At 38.8% G+C, this 19,471-nt stretch overlaps 1 protein-coding gene across 1 annotated transcript in view; it reads right to left on the minus strand.

The window, feature by feature from the left end:
• The window catches only part of LRP2 (LDL receptor related protein 2), a 194,855-nt gene that overhangs the window by 142,377 nt on the left and 33,007 nt on the right, over positions 1 to 19,471 (minus strand). The window contains exons 7-13 of the mRNA XM_007452631.1: positions 18,461 to 18,580; positions 17,144 to 17,296; positions 15,400 to 15,519; positions 10,287 to 10,415; positions 8,493 to 8,662; positions 4,405 to 4,628; positions 2,100 to 2,306 (exon numbers count right to left, since the gene is read on the minus strand). Of these exons, the coding sequence (XP_007452693.1) occupies positions 2,100 to 2,306; positions 4,405 to 4,628; positions 8,493 to 8,662; positions 10,287 to 10,415; positions 15,400 to 15,519; positions 17,144 to 17,296; positions 18,461 to 18,580 (1,123 nt within the window). The remainder of the gene's footprint in view (positions 1 to 2,099; positions 2,307 to 4,404; positions 4,629 to 8,492; positions 8,663 to 10,286; positions 10,416 to 15,399; positions 15,520 to 17,143; positions 17,297 to 18,460; positions 18,581 to 19,471) is intronic.

A 19,471-nucleotide genomic window follows, 5' to 3' on the forward strand; every position in this document is an offset into this window, starting at 1 on the left:
AGAGTGTAACAAGGGACTGGAAGTCTGGTAGACAACTTCAACACTTACTCCACGCTGCACCACTGACCATTTCTCAGCAATTAGGGGGCAAGACAGTGAGCTGGAGAATTCAACCCACAGCAAACACACAGACTCATTCCTGATGTCACTCTAGGGAGGGGAAAAAGCAGGGCTACCACTGGTATGCCTCTGCCGGACGAAACCATCAGCTGAGCATATTTGTAGTGGACGCAGAGTGCCCAGAGCCACTAAAATGGAAGACAACCCAGGTAAGAGGTGCTAGGCAAGGGGAAGAAATCAACACTGCTGCCATGACTGCAACTACAGAAACAGTAATTCACTGAGGCCACATAAGTAAAGTGAGGTAGAGGATGGTACGTGAACAAACCTCTTTTCTTTTGGCATAGGAGAAAGACCTCAAAGAAAAATCTCAGCAGCCCTGAAAAACTAAAGAGCACAATAGAGCTTGAAGAAAAGACTTGAAGATACTAACACTGGGAATCACACTGCACACGAAAAAAAACAAAGAAACCCAAGATGGCAAGTGAGTGCAAACTTTGAAACTCAATAGTGACATGGTTCATTGAAATTAATGGGTTTTTTTTTTATTTAGCAAATTCCAGAAGTCTAGAAGACTTCCCTGGTGGCACAGTGGTTAAGAATCCGCCTGCCAATGCAGGGGACACGGGTTCGATCCCTGGTGCAGGAAGATACCACATGCCGCAGAGCAACTGAGCCCATGTGCCACAACTGCTGAGCCTGTGTGCCATGACTACTGAAGCCCGCAAGCCTAGAGCCCGTGCTCTGCAACAAGAGAAGCCACCGCAATGAGAAGCCCACGAACCACAACAAAGAAGTAGCCCCCGCTCGCCACAACTAGAGAAAGCCCGCACACAGCAATGAAGACACAAAGCAGCCAAAAAATAATAATAATAATAATAATAAATTCCATAAATCTAAATGCCACCTGCTGGTAAAGCAAGAGGCAATGACTTTATGACTTTAGCTGCACTCGTGAGTTTTAGTATCTCCTCCATGTTTCTCCACAGCCAGCAAACCACTCGAATCTTTCTGAAATTCCATTGATTTTTATGTTTTACTTTAACCATAGCATAAAAATATTTAGACTATAACATTAATGCCAAAACAACTGTGAAAGTGAAAAAAAATTAGGCAATTTCTCACTTGTTTTTATATGACTTATATGATTATTTTTCATTAAATTAATTCCTATCCTCACTATGGGAACCAGTTTCAGTGACAATACGTCACAGCCTTAATACCTAATCACTTCATTTAACCAAGCAGAGATTGTTCTAAGAATATAAAATCCAGTGGCAAACTGTGACACCATCCTTACAAAATAGAGATAAAGGAGAAACCAAAACTAGAATATTCTTTTCATTGAGAAAACAATAAAATCACATCATTTGGAAAAATCAAATTGACTAGAGTAATTTTTCTTGGTCAAAATTTGAAGACCATGTTTTAACCAGTTTTTGAAAATACCAAAAGAAGAGGATCTAAAATAGGTAACAATTTAATTAATTTATAGTGAGCTCTAATCTGACTAAGATGAAGGAAAAAGGTATGCCATACTCTGCGTTCAAATATTGTTTAAATGTCTTTGAAGTGTATGAGGTAAAATCAGAATTTCTCATTAAGATTTGAAATATATATAAGAGCAGTATAAAACCCAATTAATTCCCACCAGATAATGTTAAAAAAAATAATAAAACTTTTTTACTGGAGGGAAGATAGAAAGCTAAAAGATAAAGTGATCTTTGGAAACAAACCATAAGGGAACCAAACAAATAAATGGACTCGGAAGGCAATGAAAATAATGTGCTTCATCTGGGAGTGAGAGAGGGCTTGGAGAAGAGAAATCAAAGAACAAATGCTGTAGGTAATATTTAATGAGTGTTAATATGGAACACAAGCTAAAACTCAGAGCAGGTCACAACGTGCAATGTCAACACAAAGATCATTCATGTCAACCAACAAAGCAATCTTTTAATTCTAGTCCTTCAGTTTCTCTCTCCATAAATTTTATGTATTTCCCCAAAACTTATAAAGATATAAAAAAAAATACTTCTTACCTTTGAATTCCATCATAAGTTACAGTCTCAATGTAATCAAACCGGGAGTCAACCCAGTAAACACGCTTTGATACCAAATCCAGGGTTATCCCGGCAGGCCATCCCAGCTTTCTTGTCACCAAGTCTTTACGGTTGGAGCCATCCATGAAAGCCCTTTCTATCTTAGGTGTCCCAGAAAAGCTCTGCCAGTCTGAGAAAAATAAATAACTACAAAAGAAAACCAAAAGATGAAAGAATCAGTTATTTTACAAGTTTACCTAGAAAATATTTTTTGAGGTTGTATGTTTGGATCAATGGGAATTTCCTCTAGCTGATTAGAGAACCATGGGGGTTTAAAACAATAGAGAAATTTTAAAGTATTAAAAATCAGAAACTGTGAGGGCCAATCAGGAGAGTCAACAACTCCAAATAGCAACTATTAAAATGCACTAACTGGCAGGCAAAAAAAAAAAAAATGCATATCTACCTTCTTAACTTCTTAATATTCTCCCCTGATCCCTGGCTCCATCCTTCACTTCTCTTTTTTACAGCCAGCAAAAAGGCTGTAAAAAAGAAAAAACTATCAAGCCATTTCCCTCCTTAATTCCTCATTCTAAGGCATAGTCTAGAGAACATATACATCACTTTCAAGGAAGGACAGCTGAAATCATGAAATAGACATGAATAATCACCATTCACCAACACTTAAGTAGCCTCAAGTTCATCCAAGGCTCCTAAGACCCAACTGTGAAAATCTAGGAGAAAGCTAGTCTCCCATAACTGGCCTCAAATGTGAAGATCAGGAAAATTTTAATTTACACCTGGAGAAAAGTAAGCATTATCACTCTTGCTGGATTGATTCACAGTTGAACAACTTGTAATGAGGGGTTAACACTGACATCTCAACCCCAGTCTCTAACAAATCACTAAAAGGGATAGATCTGATAGGGGATAGAGTAGGGTAATCAAATAGTTAGCTTAGAAACCACATTAGGGGATTGCAGATAGAGAGGGAACTTTAGGGGGATTTGGGAGACCACAGTAAGTTAATGATCACTCAAGAAAGTAATGGAAAAATCCTGAAACAATGTGGGCTTGCTTGACTCATAAAGCAGAGCAAGTCACTTAGCATCAAAGCCAGACTGGCTTGCTTAACAACAAAACCGAGCCAACTTGCTTACCAACAAAACCATGCAACAGAAGCATGAGACATGCCCCGAAACAATAAAACAACAGTGGAAAATAAGGTCTACAATCTGCCCAGTGATGTCAACAAGTTAATGACTCCTAGGACATTCTCTTTGTACACACGCAAAAACAATAACTTATGGAAAGGTGATATTTCAAAGTGAAAAACCCTCATCGTACTGAGACCTGAAATAATTTCTCCATAGTGCCGTGACAGTCTCGGAGACACCATGTAGGTTCAAAAACTCCCCCGCCCAACGTATAGGAGGAGTTAATGATGGAAGACTCAAAGAATGAAAAAGAAGGTGGTCTTCTCCCCCTCCCCTCTCTTCCTTTGATTATAAAAATGTAACCCGCTAAGTGCTCGGGGCAACACAACACTCGCGTGCCCGCTTGTAAGCCTCACAAGCATCCTATTCTAATAAATCACTTCTTATCTATCACTTTGCCTCTCGCTGAATTCTCTCTGCACTGAGACATAAAGAATATTCAGAGGGCTTCCCTGGTGGCGCAGTGGTTGGGAGTCCGCCTGCCGATGCAGGGGACACAGGTTCGTGCCCCGGTCTGGGAAGATCCCACATGCCGCGGAGCGGCTAGGCCCATGAGCCATGGCCGCTGAGCCTGCGCGTCAGGAGCCTATGCTCTGCAACAGGAGAGGCCACAACAGTGAGAGGCCCACGTACCGCAAAAAAAAAAAAGAATATTCAGAGCCCCTCGCAACACCACCTAGTGGTTTCAGATCTATCCCCTCTTTAAAACAACTTTACAACTTAAGTTAGAGTGATCGTGTTAATAATGGTTTAGTTGTGACAATACTATTAGATTCAGAAAACAGAATCCAATTTCTCAGCCAGGAGAATTTGGCAAACACTAAGAATAAAATTGATACCCCCAAAATATCACATATTTTTAGGACACCAGTAGGTGTGTTTGGACTGCATATCCTCAAATTGGATTATATTTAGCCAACTCTTTTAAAGCTTCTATGAAAAGAGATATGAAATAAACATGGATTCTAGAGTACAGAACCTAAAAGAAGTCAGGATTAACCTTCAATTATACCAATGGATGTTTTGTGTACAGGGGGAGAAATAAAACTCCCAAAATGCTGGAATCAGTATGTTTTCACATAACTTACCCAACAGTTGGGTCCACGGCAATTCCTCTAGGATGTCCCAAATGTTCACTTACAATGGTAATCCGTTGGCTTCCATCCAAATTTACCATATCTATGCAGTTGACATTGGTCTCTACAACATAAAGTTTATTATTTACCCAGTCCACAGCCAGATTCTCTGGGTCTTCAACAGAAACATTGAGAACTTCTTGGATATCTAAACCATTAATGTCAACTGAAAAAACCTGAAAGAAAAACCAAAATTATTACACTTCTTAAGCATAATTCACTGGGAGCAGTTTTCCTATACTTCATTCCAGGGACCTATCTTTGTTGCACAAATCAGTCATTTGGATTTAAGAAAAAAAGAATTCACATATGGCCTTTCTTATGTTGAGGTAGTTTCCCTCTCTGCCCACTTTCTGGAGAGTTTTTATCATAAATGGGTGTTGAATTTTGTCAAAAGCTTTCTCTGCATCTGTCGAGATGATCATATGGTTTCTCTCCTTCAATTTGTTAATATGGTGTATCATGTTGATTGATTTGCATATATTGAAGAATCCTTGCATTCCTGGGATAAACCCCACTTGATCATGGTGTATGATCCTTTTAATGTGTTGTTGGATTCTGTTTGCTAGTATTTTGTTCAGGATTTTTGCATCTATGTTCATCAGTGATATTGGTCTATAATTTTCTTTTTTTGTGATGTCTTTTTCTGGTTTTGGTATCAGGGTGATCATGGCTTCATAGAATGAATTTCGGAGTGTTTCTCCCTCTGCAATTTTTTGGAAGAGTTTGAGATGGATCAGTGTTAGTTCTTCTCTAAATGTTTGATAGAATTCGCCTGTGAAGCCATGTGGTCCTGGACTTTTGTTTGTTGGAAGATTTAAATTATGGTTTCAATTTCATTACCTGTGATAGGTCTGTTTATTTATTTTCTAATTCTTCCTGGCTCAGTCTTGGAAAATTGTACCTTTCCAAGAATGTGTCCATTTCTTTGTGGTTGTCCATTTTATTGGCATAGAGTTGTTTGTAGGAATCTCTTATAACGTTTTGTATTTCTGCAGTGTCAGTTGTGATTTCTCCTTTTTCATTTCTAATTTTATTGATATGCGTCCTCTCCCTTTCTTCCTTGATGAGTCTGGCTAAGGGTTTATCAATTTTGTTTATCTTCTCAAAGAACCAGCTTTTAGTTTTATTGATCTTTGCTATTGTTTTCTTCGTTTCTATTTATTTCTGCTCTGATCTTTATGATTTCTTTCCTTCTACTGACTTTAGGTTTTGTTTGTTCTTCTTTCTCTAGTTGTTTTAAGTGTAGGTTCAGATTGTTTATTTGAGATTTTTTCTTGTTTCTTGAGGTGAGATTAAATTGCTATAAGCTTCCTCCTTAGAACTGCTTTTGCTGCGTCCCATAGGTTTTGGGGCATCGTGTTTTCATTGTCATTTGTTTCTATTTATTTTTTTATTTCTTCTTTGATTTCTTCAGTGATCTCTTGGTTATTTAGTAGTGCACTGTTTAGCCTCCATGTATTTGTGTTTTTTACAGTTTTTTTCCTGTAACTGATTTCCAGTCTCATAGCGTTGCGGTCAGAGAAGATGCTTGATACAATTTCAATTTTCTTAAATTTTCCGAGGCTTGATTTGTGACCCAAGATGTAATCTATCCTGGAGAATGTTCCGTGTGCACTTGAGAAGAAAGTGTATTCTTCCACTTTTGGGTGGAATGTTCTAAAAATATCAGTTAAGTCTATCTGGTCTATTGTGTTATTTAAAGCTTGTGTTTCCTTATTTACTTTCTGTTTGGATGATCTGTCCATTGGTGTCAGTGGGGTGTTAAAGTCCCCTACTATTATTGTGTTACTGTCAATTATCCCTTTCATAGTTGTTAGCATTTTCCTTATGTATTGAGGTGCTCCTATGTTGGGTGCATAAACATTTATAATTGTTATATCTTCTTCTTAGATTGATCCCTTGATCATTATGTAGTGTCCTTCCTTGTCTCTTATAACATTCTTTATTTTAAAGTCTATTTTATCTGATACAAGTATTGCTACTCCAGCTTTCTTTTGATTTCCATTTTCATGGAATATCTTTTTCCATCCCTGCACTTTCAGTCTGTATGTGTCCCTAGGTCTGAAGTCGGTCTCTTGTAGACAGCATACATATGGGTCTTGTTTTTGTATCCATTCAGCCAGTCTGTGGAGCTCAATATCAAAAAAACAAACAATCCAATTTAAAAATGGGTGGAAGAACTAAATAGACATTTCACCAAGGAAGACATACGGATGGCCAAGAGGCACATGAAAAGATGCTCAACATCACTAATTATTAGAGAAATGCAAATCAAAACTGCAATGAGGTATCACCTCACGTCAGTCAAAATGGCCATTATCAAAAAAGCTAGAAACAATAAATGCTGGAAAGGGTGTGGTGAAAAGGGAACCCTCCTGCACTGCTGGTGGGAATGTAAATTGATACAACCACTACGGAAAACAGTACAGAGGTTCCTTAAAAAACTAAAAATAGAACTATCATATGACCCAGCAATCCCACTACTGGGCATATACCCTGAGAAAACCATAATTCAAAAAGAGACATGCACCATAATGTTCATTGCAGCACTATTTACAATAGCCAGGACATGCAACCAACCTAAATGTCCATCGACAGATGAATGGATAAAGAATATGTGGCACATATATACAATGGAATATTACTCAGCCATAAAAAGAAACAAAATTGAGTTATTTGTAGTGAGATGGATGGACCTAGAGTCTGTCATGCAGCGTGAAGTAAGTCAAAAAGAGAAAAACAAATATTCTATGCTAACACATATATATGGAATCTAAAAAAAAAACCCAAAAAATGGTACTGATGAACCTAGTTGCAAGGCAGGAATAAAGATGTAGACATAGAGAATGGACTTGAGGACACGGGGTGGGAGGTGGAAGCTGGGGCGAAATGAGAGTGGCATGGACATATATACACTACCGAATATAAAATACTTAGCTAGTGGGAAGCAGCAGCATAGCACAGGGAGATCAGCTCGGTGCTTTGCGATGACCTAAAGGGGTGGGATAGGGAGGATGGGAGGGAAACTCAGGAGGGAGGGGTTGTGGGGACATATGTATGCATATGGCTGATTCACTTTGTTGTACAACAGAAATTAACAGAGTATTGTGAAGCAATTACACTCCAATAAAGATCTATTAAAAAAAAAAAGAATTCACTGGAGACTTGTTATTTTACATCACGGGTTACTGGGGGCAGGGAGTTTCTTTAAAAGCATATGAGACATATATAAAAAGTTGGGTTTACAAAAAAAAGCCTGCATTTCTAATTCTTCGTAGTTAGAGAAAGTTTAATTCAATGTGGATTTCTTGGTGGAGAAGGTGGTAGTGGTTTGTTTTGATTTCTAGCTGTCATTAAATCAGATCTGCTTATAATCCGAAGTCTCAATTTTTAGGAATTTTATGCAAATTATCAGTTAATTGAATTAAAATTTTATTAATGGTACAAGGAAATGTAAGGGAAGAAATAAAACTCCATAACTCTTTAGGAGTCTCTAAAATTTATGTTTTAACAATCTCCGTTGCATTACTCAAAGTTGAAATCAGATCCATCACACTTTCCAAATAAGAGAGCATAATGAAATTTTGGCTGTTAAACAAAATACTGTCAATATTTGTTACCCAATCCTCAATTACTGTTCCATTTAGAAGATGCAGGTAAAAATCTGATTTTTATCATACAGGAAAGCAGAATACTTTTTACATTTTAAATGATCAAGTTTCAAAAATTACTACCAAATATCTACCCAGTTTTGAAAGAATGTCTACTATTTCTTTTAATTAGGCTTTTGGACTCCATTTCGAATAAAATTAAAAGTTGCTCAAGGCTAATCCATATAATAGAGTGCTTTGTTTAATAGGTCGCATGTAATACTATAGCTGTAAAAGGTGCTGATTAACATAAAATATCTCAAGGGCCTTTTTTGTTAGAAAACAAAGGAACTTTCCCCTCTACTCCCCTAAAAATGAAAAGCTATCAACACTTTGTGCTTGGAGTTCTATCAGCTCCCAAGCTACACTCCAGAAATTTCTATTTACCTTATCTTGCACAATGTCAGTCCAAAAGACTCTGTGTAGGTGATAGTGAAAATCCACACCCACGGCCGATCCACGATGTTGAGATTCTACCAGGATCTCAAAGGTGCTTCCATGAATATCACCCCTTAGCAAATCCCGACCATTGGAGAAGATCACAGAGGCCTCACCAACTAAATATGAAGAAGGAAGGCATTATCAGTCTTTCAAGTGAACAAAGATGATGAAGCAACTTACAACTATGTTTTCTTATTTGGTTTTAAACCTTCTGAGGCACACATATATGTCATTCTATCCATTTTCCAGATGGGCAAATTGAGGCACAAAGAGGCTTAATGAAATGTCCAAAATCACAGCAAGTTAGGAACAGAGTCTGCCAAGAACTCGAGTATCCTGATTGCTAGTTCAATGACACTGAGGTATCATCGAGAATCTTTGATGATGTGGGCATCTTACCCCAGGTGCAACCTTAGATTGTGTAAAACACAAAACACATCTTAAGGATTAGTGGGAAACCACTCTGTGAAAAACATGGCAATGGTGGATCCAAATTTGCTATACCCGTATACTCACAAGAATGCAAAATGAATAAGGTTATTCACTGAAATCTTGTTTGCAATATCAGAGGGTAAGAAATAATATAAAAGTCCATAAGTAAAGGACTAGTTAAATAAATTATATACAACCAAAAAAATGGACTTTGCCACTATTAAAAAGAAAACTGTACACCTGAAACACTGGAAATCAACTATATTTCCATTTAAAAATACAACAAAATTTTTTAAAAAATGAAAAAAAGCTGTCTGTGTTGATATGGAAAGCCCTTGAAAATATAGTATGCAACATTAGGAAGATGAAGAACTGTATGTATAGTTTACCACCATATATGTAAAAATAGGGTTGTGTCTGTATTTGTATATTCTTATTTATGCATTTAACAATCTCTAGAATTAAAATAAACAGTAATTATCCATAGGAGAGGAGAAGTGGGAAACTAGGCAGAGGGGAACAAAGATGGGGGGGGATGTCATATATCTTCTAAATAATTTTAAATTTTTGAAAATATGAGTATAATATCTATTCAAAAATAAATAAATGGTAAAAATCAGTTGTGAAAATCTAAAAGTTCGTCCACAGCATATCAGTATTTCAACACAAAAACAACTAGAAAATGGTCAATTCATAGATCATGTGTGCAGATAAGTTTCAGAAAGCCCCCAAAGGCACCTTAAACAGGTGTGAAAAAAACAATTGGAAAAAAAGAGTAAAGATCTTATTACCCAGAAATCCATGGTGACAAAAATGCTTTGGGAGGCCCAATTTTTTAAAACAAATTTTCATGACTTTTCTCTGCCACAGTACTGTTAGAATGAGGGCATTTTCACAAACTAATCCAAATTTAGCAGGTCCATTTTGAACCACTTCTAAATTTTGCACAAACAATGCCTATTGGTACTTGTCACCATATGGTAGGTACAGTAATTAAAAGTAGGTCAAATGTACTCATAAAATTTATGTGATAGATGACATAATATTCCAGTCCCAAAGTGAACAAGCAACCAATAAAAATTTAAAAAAAACAAAAAAAAACTGTTAATCCACAAGTTGGTCCCTAATAACCAAAGTATGAAATTAATGTTGACCTATTCTTCCAACAGCAGGAGCCACTCCTGAATTGTGGTAATAAAACCTTGCCATCCGCATCAATGCTGATATTTCTTTTGTCATCTGCTATGGAAAGAGGATAGTCAACAGAAGTTTACTGTTCAGAAACACAAGTGTCTTTAATTTACTCACAAGAAGAATTAGCTTTACAGCGCTGCTGGTGCTCCAAGATATACCCCTCTACACAGTGGCACTGGTGATGGCCAATTCGGTCTTCACATGTCTGGTCACAAACTCCCCACATCTGGCAATCATCAAAATCTGCCATATAGGAAATAACCGTTTGTAATCATGTTTAACAGCATTTCTTGAGCACCTTCTGAAAAAAATCTTGGACAAGCTATACAGGAATATGGTGATGCCCCTGCCTAAGTAAGTACCCTCTAGGGAATACCCAAGGTTTTTTAAAATCTACGTAAAGGATAACTTTGCAGGTGATGCACAACACTGCTTGGACACATTGCCTTTGCATTTCATTTGTTAATGTTGGTTTACAAAATATCTGACTTTTAGTGTAAATGCATCCCTTTAAAATTGTGCTTTCCAATATGGTAGCCACTGCCCTCTGCAGCTTCTCAAATTTATATTTAGATTAACTAAAATAAAATAAATTTAATGATTCAATTTCCAAGTCACACTTGCCACCTTTCAAATGCTACATATGACTGGTGTTTACCATACTGGAAGACACAGACATTTCCATCACTGCAGAAAGAACTGCCTTATATCCAGTGGCTCAGTAAGACACAAATCTGTGCCTGCAATAAAGTATCTGGAAAGGTCTGTTTACCCAGCTGCCTTTCCTCTGATGTCAAAAATCGTAACCAAAATTAAAATCATTTTTAAGACATGAAAAATATATTCTCTTCTGATCATTCATTAGCATTATTCATTCATTTAATAAGTGCTATTGAAGATCCATTACATAATAGAGCTCTGTTCAATGCCATAATAGTCTCAGTTCTACCGTGTAAAAAGAGTTTCAATATAATTGACATATAAACAATACAATATACGGGGGAAAGAAAGTGTCTTTCTCAAAGATTATAAAGCTTAAGGGGCACAGAAATTGTCCTATCTTTGGTCCACCAGTGCCAAATATTTCATTTGACCCCACTCTTTCAGCCTGCTGTCTTCCCTTGGAGAATGACCTCCACAGCCTAAACCAACAAGGTTCCCACCCCCGAGGGCTTCAGGAAATTCTCAAGTAAATTATAATTCCTGAGACCCTCAGGTCTAGGATTCTCCAGAATTTCTAGGATCCGATCACAGCTGCAGAGTTGTGAGTTGAGTTCTACCACACCTGCTGGATGGCCCACCATCTCGTGACTCCCCAGCAAGAAAGACCAAGAAAGTCCTGGGATCAAGATAACAGTTCCCATTTACCCTCCAGACCAAGTATAACAACATTGACCAGCATATCTTTCATTCCAAGGACCGTGACGAAGAAAAAATTAATCCAATTTGGACATGACAAGATAAAAGGACATGTGGGTAAAAATAAAAGGCCCGCATTTGATCTATGTCTCCTGTGCCCTCGCCTCAGCCCTAAGAAAGCACCACGTGAGGCTTCGCTTCAACAGGAATAAAAGTACAGGGCATTCGCCCTCAAATTCCCAGGGTGTTATGACCTCATTTTGAATGCAAGACACTATGACTATGTCTAAGGGTCTGGAGTCACCCTGGGAGCAGTTCTCATGTCAAAAAGAGGGTGAAGTCATAACTAGGAATTCTTGGGTGCAAATGCCCTTCCTATCACCTGGGCTACAAATACTTTACAGGTTTAAATGAGTGGATAAACACTGTCACTTTTAATGACTGAATGAGATTCTATTCTCCATTATGAAGAAGAATGAAGGCTAATTAATATCCATTGTCAGCCAAAGGGAAGACAAGAAAAATGAAAGGAGACCTGAGGTTTTCAAGAGACTAGAAAAGGTAGTAGAAACTGTAAAAAACACTAAAATGCTGCTTTACAATACTCCAGCCCATTACCTTGATCTACTTTCCTTTTCATTCTTTGTCCCCACCTACTAACAAATACTGCTTTGAAAGTAATTCAAAAAAATGTTTTTTAGCCTAGACCCCCTTTGACACCCTCTGGTCCACCTGGCTGTGTGAAATCCCACCATGCTGAATGACCTTCCTGCTCTAACTCTGCACCACGATGTCATCCCCTCAACAAACAGCATGTCCTGTCAATCAGAAACAATCACCCCGGTAAACTGCTCCGGCAGCATGCCTCAGAGGCTCCGCAGCCAGGGCAAGGCTACTAGGAGCAGATGAACGGAAGGACACAAAATTTCTTGTCAGGATTATTCCATTTTATTCTTGATGACCACTGAGGCATTCACTGGGGAGCCAGATCTAAGATGGTAAATGTTGTATAGGTTTCCAACACCTGAAGCCTCTGTGATGAGTCAGCCATGCAGAGGATTACAGCCATAAAGAGAGTATTCGCTGAACTTGAAAGACTTGAAACGCTTGAAATAGCAGACCTAAACATTTCCCCTAAAAGCTCAGCTGAAACAAGTGTAACTGGTTTCGTCGTGTCATGTATTGAAACTAATGAGTTCTCTTTACAAAGAGGGCAAGATATAGTCTTCTTTGAAAGAAATGTGAAATCACTGTTAACCAAGCTTCAAAACTCAGAGGCAAAGGGTGCATTTGCCTAACTCCTCTTTGGGGCTGAGAGGAAAAACAGAAAAGCTAGTGCAATACTGAGAACATGGCTTCTGGTATCTCTACTGGAATTCCTTTTCTACTAAGAGAAAGCAGAGAGGCCTAGAAAACTAAGAGACTGGAAATCGGATTGGCAGCTGGGTGGCAGTAAAGGGGGTGGAGAAGCCTGACATTTGGCAAAAACACACGAGCAGCCTTATACCTACAGATGAGGACCACTCCGAGAAAAAAGGGATGAAGCCCTCGCAGTGATGCCAGGAAGCATAAGCAGGGGTTCCAAAGTCAGAAAACCACCTAACAAATGAGGACATTTGTGTGAAAAGTCTTTTTAAATGACGTGAATGAATCTGCAGTGTTACGATAATGATAATAATAAAACACAAAAAGTGTCCTATACTATCACTTAATGGTAGCTGCAGATCATAAATGTTTTATTTATAAAACGTTTTGAGCCGATTAGAAATTTGGGGGCTTTCTTAAATAGTTCAAAGTTCTCTCTGAGTCTTCAGGATCTCTCAGGCTGATTTGCATAAAGCATTTAATCTTAACATGTCTTGTCGAATAGAGTTACTTAAGAGGAGCAATCAGATCCAGGGCAAACTTTGGGACACGGTCCTGATATTAGAAATCTAAAATTACCTACTTTGAACACCACAACAACAACCTCAACTGGATTGCTTTACCGGATATAAAAATCTTGGCATACAACAGGTAAATGAGCGAGCCCCATTACAATAGTTCTCAGTAACGCTGAGGAATAGACTTTCTCAAGAGTTTGTAAACCAGAGTCTTTCTTTTTTTCTTTTTTCTTTTATTTTTTGGCCGTGCCACATGGCTTGTGGGATCTTAGTTCCCTGACCAGGGATCGAACCCAGGCCCTTGGCAGTGAAACAGAGACCTAACCACTGGACCACCAGGGAACCCCCCAGAGTCTTTCTGACATTAAAATTTTTTCTGACTATGAGGAAATTATTAAGATCAACCATAATTAAGTTGGAAGCCATGAGCTGAGACTAAAGACTGAATAACTTCATTAGGTTTATCCAAATTCAATATTTTTGGCCAAATTATATTAATATTTTAGAAATTATTTCAGAAGAAATACTTTTCTAAAAGTATTTCATATGTGTGCCATGTTTGTTTTCATCCAAAAAGCCCTAAAGAATCTCAATTTTCTAAGGAGTATCAAAAGAACACAGATATCCTGGTGAAATTCTGAATCATCTATCTTTTGAAGATCCATAGATGAATACTTCATAGTAATGAATTGTTTCAGTTGCCTTCCAGATGCCTTTTCCCAACACCATTAAAAACCCCTGTGGTCACTTTCTGCTAGTATGTCTGTTGTTCACATAACAAAAGTTAGAAAGAAGGAAAAAGAAATCAGAGCATTAAAAATTCATTGTTCAAACCCTAAAAAACTGAAAATTGATGATACTTGGCCATGTCTAATTCTCCCATCATAAGAACCCCTTCCTAATCACAGTGGGGTGCAAAGCTGGCTTACATCAAAATCAAAATTTTCCCAGTAGGAGAAATCATTCTTATCTTTCAGATAAGAAAGATGTCAGAAATATTTAGTGCACTGGTGTCTAATTCAATGCTAGCCACTGGATGGAAATAACATGATAGACTTTGTTCTTCTTTAGTATTAGCTCCGAAAATCAATAGGATTAACAACCAGCACAGCATGGGCACTGACTGGCCAGTGTGGTCAGTGGATCAGTGACCTGGTGACCCTCTGTTGTGTTGGGTGACCACTCTTTAGTTCCTGGAACCTGGGAAGGTTTGGACATCCTGGGAGGAGGCCAGAGGAGCAGGGTAAGGTGCTTGATGGATTCAAGGCAGCAGCTATTTACCAACTACATAGAAGTATTTCAGTGCAGTCGACCCTTGGCATTCTATGGGGGTTGGTTCCAGGACCCCCCAGGATACCAAAATCCAAAGATGGTCAAGTCCCTTATATAAAATGGTGTAGTGTTTACATATAACCTAGACACATCCTCCTATATACTTTAAATCATCCCTAGATTACTTATAATGCCTAATATCAATACAATGTAAATGTTATGTAAATAGTTATAATTTAAGTGCTATATAAATAGTTGCCTGCACACAGAAAGTTCAAGTTTTGCTTTTTGGAACTTTCTGCCTTTTTTTTTTTTTTAAATCCCCAGTTGATTTGAATCCGAAGTTGTGGAATTCACGGATAGGGAGGGCTAACTGTATTTAACAAGTATGGCCATATCATTTCTGCTTCCAAGTACATAAAACACAAATACACAAAACACCAAAGGACTACCTCCATCATCGGGTGGTAGAAAGATACACACATAGCTAGTCAACTCACTCATCACACAACCACTCTTTCGCCTTGGGTGCCTCACAAAAGCTTCTCAGAGTTAAAACTTCATACTGTCATGTTTTCGGTGAGGACTGTGTTGCTCTTTGTTAATAGACATTCCTATCCACAAGTACAAATGCCGTGATGTTAGAGGGCATGGATCCCACCAGTGGCGCAAGCACCGCGATGAAAGACCAGGCCCTCCCACCTGTCACTTACCGACACAGTTATGGGTGCTATTTTCGTTGACAATAAAACCTGAGGGACAGTAACACATCCCTCCAGCTGGTGACTTGTGGCATTGGTACTCACAGCCTAAGAACGGACACAAATCCACATCTAAACAGAGAAAAACACTTGGTGAAATGAACGGTGACCTCTGGACAAGGCTGATTTACAAGAAGTAAGAACTTCTTTCAAAAGTAAAAGCTCAGTAAGCATGCAGCAGCCACAGGAAATCTGTCACCATTCAAGCCTTCCTGAAATACAATGAAAGAAAAAAAAAAAACAATTTCCTCCTCGGGAGGAGATATGGAGATATAGGTATACGTAGAGCTGATTCAATTTGTTATAAAGTAGAAACTAACATACCATTGTAAAGCAATTATACTCCAATAAAGATGTTTTAAAAATTAATAATAATACTTTTTAAAAGCTCAGCACATATTTTTAAAAAGTTGTAACTAAGTGTAAACACAAGCCATCAGAAGTGCTGTTTATGGAAAAATCTGGTCATAAGTCTATCTTTGTGTCAACATCATAGAAGGAAATTCCCAAGAATTCCCAAGTCACTGGACACTAAACACTAAACTCTTAACTTTTAACACTAAAAAGTTAATTAATCATGGCTAGCTTCAAGTGGTGGAATTTCAGGTGACTATATTTTTATGTTAATTTTAGTTTTCTAACTTTTGTACTATGACTATTTAAAAGGGTTCCCAAATGAAATGCCAAAAAGAAGCCATAGATGTCTCTTTTTTCCAGGGGAAAAAATCCCCAAAACTTTAGGGTTATAGTTAATGGCCACTGCTAGGCAACTACTAGATAATTTAGAGAGAGTGCTATTGATAAAATCAAGGTCATGAATTATATTTTCTTACAGGAAAGTCAGTTGTCCACAGAATTGATGACTGATGGCAGGGGAATATTCTACAGCCACAGGGGGAAAAAAGAAACACTGACTCAAAAGTACATATCCCTGAAACCAGAAGCTTGTTGGAGTATATCCAGATAACACTTTTTCCATAGGTATAAGCCAGGGAATAAAATCTCCAGAACACTTTAGAGTCATCACAATTACCATTAAATCCATTCTTCCTGGGAAGGGGGAGAGGGGAGTCACAAATATTTTTAAGCTCCTCCCATCAAGAAATGGAGTCTATTTCTTCAATCCATTGAATCTGGGCTTGGTGTGACTTATTTTGGCCAATAGAACACTTGGCAAACATGACATAAGCAGAGGCTTAAAAGAGCTTGTAGGGCTTCCCTGGTGGCACAGTGGTTGAAGAGTCTGCCTGCCGATGCAGGGGACACGGGTTCGTGCCCCGGTCCAGGAGGATCCCACATGCCGCGGAGCGGCTGGGCCCGTGAGCCATGGCCGCTGAGCCTGCGCGTCCGGAGCCTGTGCTCCGCAACGGGAGAGGCCACAACAGTGAGAGGCCCGCGTACCGCAAAAAAAATAATAATAAAAATAAAAGAGTTTGTACACTGGGGTTTGCCCTTTCCACCACCATGCAAACAAGCCTGGACTAGCCGTGCTTTTACTGCAGCATCCTGAGATGTGAGTGAGCTAGCCAACCCACAGAACTGTGAGAAATAATAAATGCTCACTGGTTAAAGCCACTAAGTCTTGGGATTGTTCATTCTGCAAACGCCAACTGACAGTCTCTGTATTTGGCAATCTGTTATAGAGAAACAGACACATCTTTACCTGAAACATGCCCAGATAAATTTCCATACTCACCACAGTGTTGTCCTGCAGTGATATTGCTTTCATCTTCTCCTTCTGGACAATCTGAAGTCCCATCACAAACTTTAGTAATTGGGATGCATTTTCCAGACTTTGGACAAGCCCATTCATTTGGGTAACATTCATAAGTACGGTTAATTCTGCTTTCTGTGGGGAAAAAAGAGAGAGTTACTACAGGCCACATTAGAGGCTGAGCCAACTCTTTTTCAATACATGGTTAAGAGAGGATAGAAATCAGGTAGACAGGAAGTCTACAAATGACCTATATTTCACAGTAAACTAGTAGTTTCTAACTCTACAACTGACCTTTTATTGAGATTCTAAGCAGTGGCAAATGGCATTAAGTTCCACTCTTTCTAGGGGAAGCAACTCCCAGCCAGATTATAAGAGGAGGAAGCAGAAATGGGCCTGAATTATCAACAAACTAGATGAATAACCCACAGGAGAACATTTAGTTAATTAAATCATGAACAATAGAACTAGGGCTATCAAGGTAATGCCAGGATTCCTACGTTTGTTTTTATGTGTGTGTGTGTGTGTGTGTGTGTGTGTGTCATTTTGAGTTGTTCAGTTTGTTTTGTTTCTTTAGTGAAATGTCAACAGTGTAAGAAACACCCAAATGTAGGAAAACAACTTCTTGGATCACTGAAACATGAAACCAATGGATGTTCCCAGAACAAGCATCATTCTTAATATAAAGATCTTACAGAAAAAGCTGAACGAACTTTTTGGCCGACCCAATACCTGGGGCTAGACCCACAAAGGTGATGTGCTTTATTCATGGGTGTCAGCAACTTCTGAACTGTTGGAGGTACTGCTGATGATAACAGCACAGCGAAGGGGGCAAATATCACTGACAATCTCCTTCTCACTTCCCTGGAGAGTGGCCTTTCCCACAACTAAGAATCTCCAGCTCTAAGTCATTTTTCAAGGTTATAAGGTCTTGAGACAAATCACATTTTCCCTCCTTCCCCAGCCTACTTTTTTATATAGATACATCTAATTAAAATAAGAGTCTTAAAGGGAAAACCTTGGATAGGGCTATAGACAGGGGAGAAACTGTCCTACCTATTTGGCCTTAGTATTGGAAGGAAAGGATTATAATTTATGTTATATTTGAGTTTTGGGTCTTTTTAGGAAAAGCTAGTGGAATCACCTCTTTCCTCCCCATCCACTAATTCCCCTTAAGCCCAGCCAATCCAGAAACTTGCATGTCACACAGATAATCTGTAACAAGGAAAGTAGGAAAAACAAGTTCTGGAAAACACTTTAAGAAAACACTTTCCAATCAGAAGCTCTTCCCCTCCTTACCGCATCCGTCTTCATCGGCATTATCTACACAGTCAACTTCTCCATCACAAACCCAATTTTGATTAATGCAGAAGCCGTTGGGGCAAGTGAATTCGTTACCTTTGCAGGTCTGATAAGAACCTGGAAGAAAATGACAGCTGCACTCCAAAGATACAAACCACTCAGGAAAAATCAAAGTGCTCACCTTGCCACCTAAACTGAGCTCCTAGAAACTGAAATTTCTGTGCCCATTTAGTCCCTTAACTATTTTGACAAAAATGAAAAAAGGAGGAAGAGAAGGAGAAAGAAGAGAAGGAGGAAAAGAAAACAGCAGCTTTGGGTCCAGGACATGAACTCAGGTGCATCAAGATTAAAAACAAGACAGTTACGTTATAGGTTGTCACAGAACAGAGAACACAGACTGACAAAGATGCTATAGACACGCCAATGGCCAACATTCTCTTACTTGACCACAAGCACAGTCATTGCTATCTAGGACCTAATGATTCTGAGTAACTCCTTCCATGATGTCACATTCTTCTCAATACAGTCCCTGAAACAAGCACAGGCACCAGAAAAGAAATCAGGCATGGCTCACAGAAAATTAGAGTGACACTGAAAATATTTAACAACCTCTAAGGCATGGCTACCCACCAATCAAAATGGGTGTAGAGAAAATCCTCCATTCTGGTAAATAAGTGACCACAAAAAAAAAAACCTGTCAATTTTTTGGAATTTATAAAACTCTCTCATGGAGATTTCATATTCTAATAAAATGAGTCCGGAGGTGGCAACAATGAGAGCGTTTGTGTGCATTGCAGGCAATATCATGGAAAGAAAAGGAGAGTCAGAGTGAAAATGTGGAGGTAACAAAAGCCACCTGCGGGGCTTCCCTGGTGGCGCAGTGGTTGAGAGTCCACCTGACAATGCAGGGGACACGGGTTCGTGCCCCGGTCCAGGAAGATCCCACATGCCGCGGAGCGGCTGGGCCCGTGAGCCATGGCCGCTGAGCCTGCGCGTCCAGAGCCTGTG

The sequence above is a fragment of the Lipotes vexillifer genome, unplaced genomic scaffold (assembly GCF_000442215.2).
Source record: "Lipotes vexillifer unplaced genomic scaffold, Lipotes_vexillifer_v1.1 scaffold454, whole genome shotgun sequence".
NCBI lineage: Eukaryota > Metazoa > Chordata > Mammalia > Artiodactyla > Lipotidae > Lipotes > Lipotes vexillifer.